Source organism: Desmodus rotundus, chromosome 7 (assembly GCF_022682495.2).
Source record: "Desmodus rotundus isolate HL8 chromosome 7, HLdesRot8A.1, whole genome shotgun sequence".
In the NCBI taxonomy this organism is placed as follows: Eukaryota; Metazoa; Chordata; class Mammalia; order Chiroptera; family Phyllostomidae; genus Desmodus; species Desmodus rotundus.
In genome coordinates, this window is record NC_071393.1 from 103,857,206 (window position 1) to 103,869,580 (window position 12,375).

Here is a 12,375-nt window from a genome sequence, read left to right on the forward strand (position 1 = left end):
CTGTCTAGAAAAGGATGAATATTTAAAATTATCATTCCCCAGGACCTGACCCTAGTTGGGAACTGTTCTTTTCCTGAGTCACCCATTAGTAAAAATGTATATGCATAATATTATATTATAAGTTTTCTCAAGATAGGAATTAGACATGGACAAAGATTACATAAGTTTATAGCAATTCCAAGTTAGAACCTTAATGGGCCTCTTTAAAATGTCTGTTACATTTTATATTCAAGTGCTTGTGAAAATATTGGCCTGGATGACTTAAATTGACAAATCACTTACAGCAGTGTCTCTTTCAATTGCCTTCATGGAGAGAAGCATTTTTCTCTTCAGGGGGTCAGACAACGCTGTTAGTTAAGTTCTAAAAGCTTGAAAATCTGAATATTTGAGATGTTAGAAAAAATTCTTCTCTATGATATGAACAGTGGTTTATAGGTTAATAATTTATAGGTTTATATAGGTTTCCTGGGGAGAAAGATAAGTTAAATTATTTTCTGTTTTAATTTAAATTTCACAACTACCTGATAGAATAAGTTCTCTATGGCCATGTTTTAAGAAATTTTCAATATGCTTCTTATTCCCACCATTGGAACTAATGGAAGGGATCTCGGCTACTCTAGAAAATGCAGGAAAATGTTACATGGAAGTCCCCTGGGGTGTGGTCATTTGGATGGTCCCAGGGTGGCCCGGCTTGGCTCCATCAGCTCATTACCGAGTAAATACTCTTCAGATTTCCCGAGAACAAGCAACGCAAGCACAGATCTGAGTCATGTGCATTTTCAGAGTTAACCAGTCATTAAGGAAGGATTAATAGTTTGTTCTTCTTAACAGAAAAACACAAAACGACTCTTCTTGGGCTCAGGACAGTGGAACTGTGCCTGCAGGAACAGTGGCTTAACTATTGTGTCAAAGTGCTTAACTATTGTGTCATAAATTCACGCCCACGCGGCGAAACCACAAAAATGTTTCTGAGCACTTCAGTTTGCACAGGCACGGCTCCTGTGCCGAAAATGCACCATCTCCTGGTGCCACTTGCTCAGCTTCAGAGAAACTTGGCCCTCCGCACAGCCTATTCCCGGTCCAGCCCCTTCACCAAGAAGAGGTGTCTAAGTACGACAGAAATCCCACCAGCACCATCACTTGAGTCTGTTTGGCGTGAGAGGATTAGTAACCACAGTGGCCACAGAACTGACAAAACCTCACTGTTAACTGTCTGACCCTCTGGGTCCTCTCCCATCATGGCGTGACCCCATCATCCCAGCATGCCACTTGAGCAACATCACCTCCCAAGACAGCTACCTTCCTCTTCAGGCTCAGCCCCCTCTGAGAGCCTCCACATCAACTTTCTGGGCCAATTGGAGGGACCATGAGGATGTTTGAGCCTGTTCCTGAAGCCCAAAGGCCAGAGAGGTGATATCACTGTGCTGTGGGCCACCCGTGACCCTGCATGAAAACCAGGCTTCTTTCACCTCTCAAACAATTAGTTTGTACAGATAAAGGCTAGAGAAGTGACTTTTGGCTGTGTTTGTTTTCTTACATCCCCACTACCTCCTCTTTGGACTCAGGCTCTCAAAAATCACAAGGGTTCGGCCTTTTTCTGGATCTCCATGAGGGTTTCCAGTCTCATTACATTTGCTGTGTTTCTCCTTGACAAATGATTTCCAGAATATTTATTTGCAGAGCAATATCAGTTCTTCTAGGGTTCAGGGCATTGAAATGAACCTTTAATTGCTTGTATTTCTATTTGTAACTCCCAACATCTTACTTAATTTGCCTGTGGTCAGCTCTCTTTCTGAAACTGAGTGGAGCGTGGAGGAGCTCTACTGATTCACACTGGAACCTCAAGTCTTAAGCCTACCGCAGCCTCTGAAGTGGAAAGCCTTGAAGCTACACTGCCAGCAGGATGTACTCAAATTCAAGAATAAGGGACAGCAGCTGAAAGTGGGACACTCATTAGTGGGTTGGCCAATGAGACCTGCTCCTATGATCATCCTATTCCCTCTGAATACATTTAGATAAAGTCTGTTTTCAAGGAACCATGGCTATATGAAATTCTAAAACATGTTTACCTGTTACATTTAAGGTTTCATAAAGAAGAACCATTTGTTTTACTCAGACCCAGTGAAATTGGTCAAGATTTGAAGTGAGAGAAATGCAAGAGGTGGCCAGTCTGTAGCTGTCCAGACACCGTGTGTGCGGGAGCGGTGAAGGGTGGCTCCCGAGAACTGGTCTAACACAAGGGGTGCAGACCCCCAAACCAAGATTCCCACCTCGCTAACTCCTACCACATACACACATTTATTTTCATATGAATAAAATCCATCTGAAAGTTGTCCCAATGGGAGACTAAGTTGAAAAAGAGGAAGAGAAATGCCAGAAGGGAAGACTGAAGAGTGTATGGGAGTGGACAGAGTGGACCTATTGACTACACCTGAGTTAAAGGGGCTATGGATTCCTGGTGGACATAAAATCGGAGTCATTACAACTCAGCTTTCTTCTCCCGTATTCATAAATCAATCTTCTTCCAAGAGGGGGCTGAAAGGATGAGCCTCCCTACCCATCCTGTCCTGCCTCCTCCAGGAACCATGAAGGTTCGGGGCAGAGGATTCTGCACAGCACCTGAGCGAACAGTAACTGCATGAATGTCAACCAAAGGCAAGATGGAAACCAGAGGTTATCTTGGATCCTATCTAAACGTGTAACACTGGCACAAATCAGTAGCAGCACGGCTCCAGTGTCCTGGTGTAGGGCGCTCTGAGCCCAGCTTGGATTCAGAGACGTGCAGGCGAAGCAATGAAAGATTCACTGTAACTGACATTCTCTGGTGGGTCCTTGGTGGATGTGGGAGAGTCTCCAAAAGAGCCACAGTTTGGGAAGTTAACTGCATAGGGGCCCAATTAGAGCTAGAAAATACGTGGGTGCCAAGCTAAAGGGACATGATTTCATCTCCTAAATCTGCTAAGAAGACTGGGGTCTGTTGAACCATTCATCACCCACCAGTTTTCTTCATATGTTCAAGGATGTTTAAAAAGTGACGAAACATTTCAATTAATAATATAAAAAATAAGGGAAGGACAAGATCCAAAAGAAAAAGTTTTAACTTCCTAGTCTGACGTTTACTTTTCATTGGAGTGAAATAGCTACCAGTGACATAGTAAAACAAAAACAAAACAAAACAAAACCCAGCCAGGGGCTTGTTTTCTTTGAGGAAAACCTTTTTTTTTTTTTTTTTTTAATTAAGGTGGTTTCTCTGCTTCTCATGAATTTAAAAAGTCTAGCACCACAAGACAAGATATTGGAGATGGGAAAACACCCATTTTCAAAGCGGCAAGAACTGGATTCTCACCAACGTCTTTGCAATTTAAAAAATGGATCTGTTAAAGAAGTTTACTGATTTCCATGGGATGATCATATTTCGGCTGCAAACGACTACTCATCGAAGAGTTTGCTAACACACTGAAGCTTGCCAGAAAATTGGTTGAAATGATTTCATAACAGAAAACTAAATGTATAACAGATTTCCTTGTCATCTAGAAGTCAATCAATAGTCCAAAGAAACAAACTATTAAGAAGTTATTTATAACACAAAATTACCTTTTATATGAATAGTGATGATTATGGTCAACCAGTACTCCAGGTAAACCCATATTTACTGATGTTGTAACTAAGGCATCCTTCCTTCTGCCTACGGTGTTATTTTGACATAAAACATAGAAGTGGGGAAGTCATACATTTCATCTTAGATGTGCTCATTCTTAGGGTCAAGCAAATGGACCTGTAATCCAACAATGATTTGTTTCTAAACTACTGCAACCTTAGAATCAGTCAGAAATATTAATTTTAATCTGATGACTACTTTAACTACTTAAAAAACAGAGGTCCAAGTGAGGCAGCCCTCACAGGCTGGGCTCTGGGTGATTTGTGGATGGAGCCAATAGAAACTGCACTCCTGTTGTCAGGGTTCTGTGTGCCTCCTTCACCTTCTCAAATGACCTAATTGTACATGCTCTCAGTACGTCTCAGGAAGACGAGAACTGCTGACTGTCCAAAGGCAAAATGCTGAGTCCGTTCTGGTGCTCTGCATACTCCGTGGGCTGATCACTGGCATCATTAAAATTACACCTTGACATTCTTCAGAAACATGGCATGAAATCACTCCCAATGTTCCACAGTGAGAATGAAGCCTTTCCCATGAGTTAAAAAGAAGAGTATCTGACTTCTACCACCGTGCCTGACAGTTATGCTTCCCATTTTGCCATCTAAGATGTCTTACTTTATGAATATACTTATAACAATTACTTACTGGCTACTTAACATTTTTCCTACAGATGCTGTAGTAGTTCCCTGAGGCTACTGTGACAAATGACCACAAACTCGGTGACTAAAAACAACAGAAATGTATTCTCTCACAGTTCTGGAGGCCAGAAGTTTAAATCCAGCAGAGCCACGCTTCCCACAGCAGCACTAGGAGAGAATACGTTCCTCGCCCCTTCCAGGTTCTGGTGGCTGCCCTGGTTTTCCTGGGCTCCAGTTTCTGCCTTGTGGTCTCGTTGCCTCCTCCTCTTCTGTGTGTCTGTTCTATGTGTGCTCTTATAAGGATACTTGTTCTTGGATTTAGGGGCCACCCAGATAATCTAGAATGATCCCCTCTTCACAAGATCCTTAAATTAATTATGTCAGCAAAGACCATTTTTCCAAATAAGGTCATAGTCACAGATTCTTGGCATTAAGACACCTATTGGGGGTCACCTTTCAACCCACTACAGATACCAATTTTAAAATGGCAATGGTTTGTAGCCTCTGGGCAGATTTCCTAATGCTACAATTTAAATATATTACATAGTTGAGGGGTTTTCCTTAAAAGACTTCAAATAAACACTGAACCTCTTTTGATAGGACCCCTTGCATCAGTAAGTTCTGTATTAGATGCAGTCATTCACTCTAATGCAGCTGATTTTCTCACTGGTCAATCTAACAGTCAATGTATTGATCTCCTTTTGGTAATCGGATGCCACTGAGAGGGCAGAAAAGCCTGGAATCTCCTCTGTTTCCCCCTCTTCTCATAAGGCCCTCCAGATTCTCATGGGTCAACCATGGGGGAGGTAGATGGAAAGAGGATGATCTCATAAACATGAGCTCACTTACTATATCCTCCAATATCTACTGAGCCCCTTCTTTGTCCCCTGAATTATTCTGAGAGAGGTAGAGGCACAGTTGGATTCACGGGCATATCACCTGGCCAGACGTCTAGGGCCCCTGATTAGAAGGGCCCCATTCTTGGTTTAATGTTCTGCTGTTGCCATCTTGACATTATTAATAATTTTTTTTCATTTCATGTTTTTAATTAAAGCTGCACATAAAATTACATTATTCCTGCACCTTCTCAGTTGTTTCTTCCTTGTATTTGCCCTTTTCCTTTCCTACTTGGCGAGATGTGGCTTTACGTTCAAGGGTCTCTTTGCGGTCTTTGTCCAGCTTTAGTCTAGTGATGACCACCTTGCTGGGGTGAGTGCCCGCACGAACAGTTGTACCATTAGCTTTCTCCCGCTGCACTCGTTCAGTGTAGATGACGTATTTCTTCCTGTAAACCTTTGCCAATTTGCTGCCCTTTGTAATGTCCTCGTGCAACCTGAACTTCATCATCCTTCCGGATGGGCATGGATCGAACATTGTACTTCTGTCTCAGCTCTTTGGAAAGAGAAGACATAATTTTCCTGCGAATGTGGGAAGGTACATTGAAATGCCTTTTATGGTTCTTGCTCCGGTCAGAAGTCACAAAGGCATTGAACTTCATTTTGATCACTGGTGCCTCAGCTTTGGCCACAAAAGGGCTATTAATAATTTTTAATGGGGGCCCTGTGCTTTCATTTTGTGCTGCACCCCACAAATCATGTAGCTCATCCTGAATGGAGCAGTGAGAAATATAGGGAAGTCCTTGCTCTCAAGGACTTGTCAGGGTACCTGATGGTGACCAGCCAGCACCAGCGTAAAACATGATGCTCAGCCCTTTGGGTGTCAAATCTAAGACAAGCTAGTGGAGAGTGTGGCTGTATTCCAGTGACATCATGGACTGACCCAGAGTTTCCCATCTGGACCTTCTTCCATAGCTTTCTACTCCTTGTTCATGTCACTCTTCAGTCTGGAATTTCTGAGCAGCATCTCCCAACACACAACTAGAATTTGCTAATTGGCTTTTTTCAAAAAGCTCTCAGGGTTATGATTATCATAAACTTTTTAATACAAACATTAACTTTAGCATTTAGGGTGGAGAGGGCACTGGAATCATTGCAACAAGAGCAACATTTTGATGGCCATCTTGGACATCTCTTCCAGAGAACAATAATTATGTGATGTTTATCTTCTGGGAGAAGGCTATTCATTTAGACCTCCTTCTAAAGAATTACCTCCTCAATGTTATCATCAGGGTGGCATGCCAGATTATGTAAATGAGATCTGACTCTTTAAATTTGCATGACTTTCAATCTAACATAGACTGAACATACAAAAAACATTTAAAAAGTCCAAGTTACTTCTGAAAGGAATAAACTCAGAACTGAAGTGGCTGGTTGAAGTTTAATGCAGTTCAGTTAGTTTGCACCCCAAAGTACAAGTTGTTGCTTTTGGTTCCATTTCTAGATTAGTCACATGGATATACAGACACTTTTAGCAGCATTGTGACATGACCAGGGCCTTTAATTACTGTGTGGTTATCTTGCCTACTTAACCCCAATATTAAGTCCATCTCTGGGTAGGAGGGAACAAGAGGGAGTTGTCCCAACATATGTTGATTGAAAAAAAAAAAAGCATAACCTGTGGCTAATTTTCTCAGGCCCTTCTTCCCTGAGGACAGAAGAAGTTGTTCACACCATTAATTCTAAAAAAAAGATCTTATATTCCCTGTTTTAGTGCCTCCTGTTGAAATCAGCTGACTGCCCGATGGAAATCTCTCTACCCTTTCATTATTTGTAATGTTGTGGGCATCCTAATCTACCTGCAAATGCCACTTTGTCCTCAGAACCTATAGGAAAGCTTTATGGAAACTCCGTGGAACAAGGCAGCTCTCCCGATGCCACGGATTTATGATTAAGGGCGGCCTCACACATGGAAACAAGTGCGCCATTACCCTCACTCCCATGAACCTGTCTTTCAGGACGATCCACGACAGCAAGAAGACAAAGGCTTTGTTACAACAGAACAGAGCAGAGACATCTGTGGCTGTCAGCTTCCTTAAAGCCAGTAAATACAGGTAGTTGGTCAAAGTCCATAGAATAGAGAAAGGAGCAGTTCTTTTAAGAAAGAGCTTCAACGTCAGACCATCTTCTCCAAAAATCCGACTGCATTCCCTAGGAAAGAAAAAAAGGTTAACGGTCAGGTACAGTTTGTAACACATCTTGTGTTGTCTAACCCCTGACACCCATGTCCAGGCAAGAGCACAAAACACTCAAGGCTCATCAGTCATCTGTGGAACATACTGAACCCAGTCCTGCCACCTGCAGGCCACAGAGGATTCCCTGGAAAAGAGCCCACCTCTCCCTAGACACAGAGCTAGGCCTCTCCTGCCTCGATTTGCTCTCAAGGTTACTGGGGCAGCCATTCTTCTGCTGCTGAACATTCTCGGAGAAGCCCAGAGAAATACAGAAATGTGTGGTTGCTGGAATTACTAGCTATTAAAAGAAAGAGGGAAGATGCTTCCCCAATGGGTGAGTGCTGCAGGACCAACGTGGCTGCTACTGGGTGAACAGGCCAGAGACAACTTGCAGCCTCTAGAGTCACATAGAGACAAGTGTGGGACTCTAGTCTTCCCGAGACACTCTACCTCTGTGTAACATATCTGTCCTATTGACTCATTTCTTTTTTCTTTAGCATTTTAAGGCAGGACAAAAAAAACAAAGTAAAAAGATACAAGATTCAACAAGATATAACCTTGTTATATATAAACATTTGGTCATTTTAGAGAAGTTATCTGGATTCATTGTGTACAAATAGTCACCTCAGTGAAATCGTTGATTCGTTTGATTTCTGACTAAACTGGTTATTTAGCCCAAGGGGTCATTTTAATCAAAATGTTTGTGCTGGGGATACAGACAGGCAATAACGGAAGTGATAGAAGAGCTGCTTATTTGACTGTAGACTGAAAACAGACTTGCCACTGAGAGAATTCAGCTTGGTTTTCTTCACTCAGTTGTCCATGAACATTCAAGCATTTATTGGGCAACTACCATGTGCCAGGCATTGAATGTTCAAGAATAATGTAAATATCTTGTTCAAAGCAACAGGTTACTAATGTTTGCACATTTCTAATGAAATACATCTACATGGTTCTAGATGGTACTAGTACTAGTTTCTCTTCCAGCATTTTCTGAAGAGAAATAATTGTGGCTCAAAGTATTGTAACACAAAGTACTCTCTAGCGACGCTCGCCTGTGTGCATGCAGCAGGAGGACCTCACGGAGAGGGGAGTGACAAAGCAGTGAGGTTCTAAGCACAGGGGCATGACCTTCAATGCCAAGTCTCATAGAACATGTTGCTGAGAGTGCTGGGAATTGCAAGCTAGAGATTCCAGGAAGGTTAGAAATGGAATTTGCACCCAGAGGAAATGTGTAGTGGTTTACTTTCATGCGGGAGACAACCCACGAGGATTTTTCACAAAATGAAAATGTGACTTCCGAAAGGTAAACTTTACCTTGAAAGAGACAAAACTTTAGAGAAGGGTCTAAATGGCCCAAATGCAAAGCCTTTGTAAAGAAAACAGAAATTACACGTGCTCACCCCCACAGGAAAGTGGAGGGCCTCTCTCCAACCCTGGAACCACTGGCATATTCGGGTTCTGAGCCACACGTGGAACAAGCAGCTCTTCTCTCAGCACATCTTGGGCACACGTTCTGTATTTTATTTTTTTAATTTAATCTTTATTGTAGTTTTTCATTACCATTTAGTCCCCTTATACCCCCAGCCCACAGCAATCACCACACCATATTCTGTATTTTCAATGGATCTGCTCTGTGAGACTCTGCCAGGAGGAGATAGAGTTGAGAGTTATAGGTTAATCCTAACATCTACAACTACTAAATGCCTTTTAATTTTTAAAAATATGGTTATTGATTTTAGACAGAGAACAAGGTGGGGGTGGGGAGAGAGAGAGAGAGAGAGAGAACCATCAATGTGAGGAATATTCTTTGGTTGCCTCCTATATGTGTTCAGACTGGGGATCGAACCTGCAACCTGGTTGTGTACCCTGACTGAGAATCAAACCCCCAGCCTTTCAGTGTACGGGACGATACTCTAACCAACTGGGACACACCGGCCAGGGCCAAATGCCTTTTAAATATACATTTATGGAGAACCACAACAAACCCATTTCTGATTAAAGAATTTCTTCTCTGATCATTGATAAGAAAAACACTAGAAATGCTTTCATACCATTTAAGAGAAAAGAAGAAACTAGTCAGAAGGTTTGGCGCTATGGGACAAATTCTGTTTCCAGTCTTACACATTAACTTTACCTTCCCTTTCTTCTGCCCTGAGAGCTTGGGGGAGTGCCTTGTTGGCAGACAGTGTTAATGAGTCTAGAGGGAAAAAAAGATGGAGGATTTCAGAATTTTCTGAGTGTGTTTACCTCTCATTCGGAGGAGGCCCTGGAGAATATTCCCTTCAAAGGCAATGCTTCCTGCTTGGCAATAAGAGCTCTTTGATTTGGTGTGAGAAATCATCAGCTTCACTCTACCTCCACGAACAGGTGGAAGTGTCTTGTCAAATCACAGATTTTGCTAAATTCAGAGTTAGTCTGACTTGAGAGACATGGTGAAGATGAAGGTGTCGCCAGAACATTTCTGTCAGCAGCAGCGTCTCCTGTATGTGTTGTCTTCAATGAAGCTGGCTTGGCTTGCTCTGAGGTGTCCTGAGTCACCACTTCCCGTACCGAAGCACGTGTGTCTCAACCACGGGAGCATCCCAGTAGCACACCCCCGCCGTGGGTGCACGCAGGTATTTTCCAACAAGAATTTCAGCCTGATCATCACATCCTCTGCAATCATTTATCAAATGTCATTATTTAAAAAGCCCTCATGCCTCAAGATCCCACCTATTTTGATGGGCATCAAATACAAAGTGTTTTTAACAATCACAAACAGGTATAAGGCTTTTTCTTTCCCCAAACCAGAACATATTTATAAGTTGTTTTTTTTCCTTTAACTATAATTGAATTTTCATGGACACACATGGAAAATGAGCTCACAGTGTGACTTTATCATTCCCAGGAATTTCTGAGCTGGTGATAGAAAAAAAATTGAAGATAAACCCTTTACAATTTGTTAAGTTTTTAAGAACAGTCTTATAATGCACCAATTATAATAGTCATTCATTTTTTTCATTCAGGACAGGGACAAGACAAAGGTTACTTGGGCTCCTGCAAGACAAATTGTCATTCGGCCGAGGAGCAATGAGCTAGCATAGAGGACTGTCCCTCTCCCACTGCCATCCACGGAGGCCCTGGCTACTGTTTTCTCTTGGTGATCAGAGTGACTGTCTTGGAAGTTATTCCTCAGCTCTGGGTTTTTGGCTTGCAAAAAGTTCATGGCTTGCAAACCAACAGACAAGTCTCCATTGCTCCTAGAAAGCAAAGAACAGCACCTTTCAAAGTATTCCAGGGTCAAACTTCCCTTTGCGGGGAATCAGGTCATTCCATCTGCTTAGGCACCACAGTGTCCACAACACTGAGCAAATGTTTTTCTAACAATTAATCTTATTAATATAGTATTTCCCCCCCCCTGGGCTAGAAACACAGGGTGTTTTGTTTTATTTTATTTTATTTTTTAGGTTATGTGAATTTTCTTTTTAAAAAATATATTTTATTGATTATGTTATTATAGTTGTCCCTATGTTCCCCTCTTTGCTCCCTTCCACCCAGTACACTCCTTCCTTCCAGCAATCCCCCCTGCCCCTTAGTTCATGTAGGTGGATCATGCGTATAAGTTCATTGGCTTCTCCATTTCCTATACTTAACATCCCCTGTCCATTTTATACCTATCAATTTATGCTTCTTAATCCCAGCACCTTTTCCCCCATTCTCCCATTTACCCCCTCCCCACTTATAACCCTCCAAATGATCTCTGTATCTATGATTCTGTTCCTGTAATGGTTGTTTGCTTATTTTTTTTAATTCAGTTGTTGATAGTTGTGAATTTGTTGCCATTTTAATGTTCATAGTTTTGATCTTCTTTTTCTCAGATAAGTCCCTTTAACATTTCTTGTGATAATGGCTTGGTGATGATGAAGTCCTTTAGCTTTGTCTTGTCTTGGAAGCACTCTTTCTGCCCTTCAATTCTAAATGATGGCTTTGCTGGATAGAGTAATCTAGGTTGTGGGTCTTTGCTTTTTATCACTTTGAATACTTCTTGCCAGTCCTGTGTTGCCTGCAAAGTTTCTTTTGAGAAATCAGCTGACAGTCTTACGGGAAGTCCTTTGTAAGTAACTCTCTGCTTTTCTCTTGCTTCTTTTAAGATTCTCTCTATATCTTTAACCTTTGCTGTTTTAATTATGATGTGTCTTGGTGTGGTCCTCTTTGGGTCCAACTTCTTTGGGATTCTCTGTACTTCCTGGACTTATATGTCCATTCCCTTCTCCAAATTAGGGAAGTTTTCTTTCATTATTTTTTCAAATAAGTATTCAATTTCTTGCTCTTCCTCTTCTCCTTCTGGAATCCCTATGATTTGGATGTTTGTTCATTTGGATATGTCCTGGAGGCACTTTATACTATCCTCATTTTGGAGGATTATTTTTTTCTTCTTGCTTTTTTGGTTGAATGCTTATTTCTTCCTTATGTTCCAAATCATTGATTTGCATCCTGGCTTCATCCCCTCCACTGATATTTCCCTATAGACTTTTCTTTATTTCACTTAGTGTAGCCTTCATTTCTTCCTGGGTCTTTTTTATACTGTTGCCATACTCAGTGAGTTCTTTGAGCATCCTGATCACCAGTGTTTTGAACTCTGCATCTGATAGGTTGGTTATCTCTGTTTCTATTTGGTTCTTTTTCTGGGGTTCTGTTCTGTTCTTTCATTTGGGCCATATTTCTTTGTCTCCTCAATTTGGCAGCCTCCCTGTGTTTGTTTCTGTGTATTAGGTACAGCTGCTTTGACTGCCTGTCTTAGTAGCATGGTCTATTGTAGAAGAGGCACCTGTCTGGATGAATGTGTCTTCTTTAAATCCTTGGTTGTTGGACTTCCATACAGCTCGATTTTCTGACAGTTTCATTTGTTCTGAGGTGTAGTTGTAATTCTGTCTGTGGTTGTGGGAGGAGGTGAAGTGTATTTACCTCCACCTCCATCTTGACTGGAAGTCTGGGTGTTCTTTTAAACTGTGACTTTCAGAGATAAA

General features: G+C 41.7%; 1 protein-coding gene and 1 pseudogene across 1 annotated transcript in view; both read right to left on the reverse strand.

The window, feature by feature from the left end:
* Positions 1 to 12,375, reverse strand: part of SLC35F4 (solute carrier family 35 member F4) — a 151,630-nt gene that overhangs the window by 9,210 nt on the left and 130,045 nt on the right. Inside the window, exon 4 of the mRNA XM_024567879.3 lies at positions 7,124 to 7,343. Coding sequence (XP_024423647.1) covers positions 7,124 to 7,343 — 220 coding nt within the window. The remainder of the gene's footprint in view (positions 1 to 7,123; positions 7,344 to 12,375) is intronic.
* On the reverse strand, positions 5,368 to 5,794 carry LOC112311501 (large ribosomal subunit protein uL24-like; annotated as a pseudogene).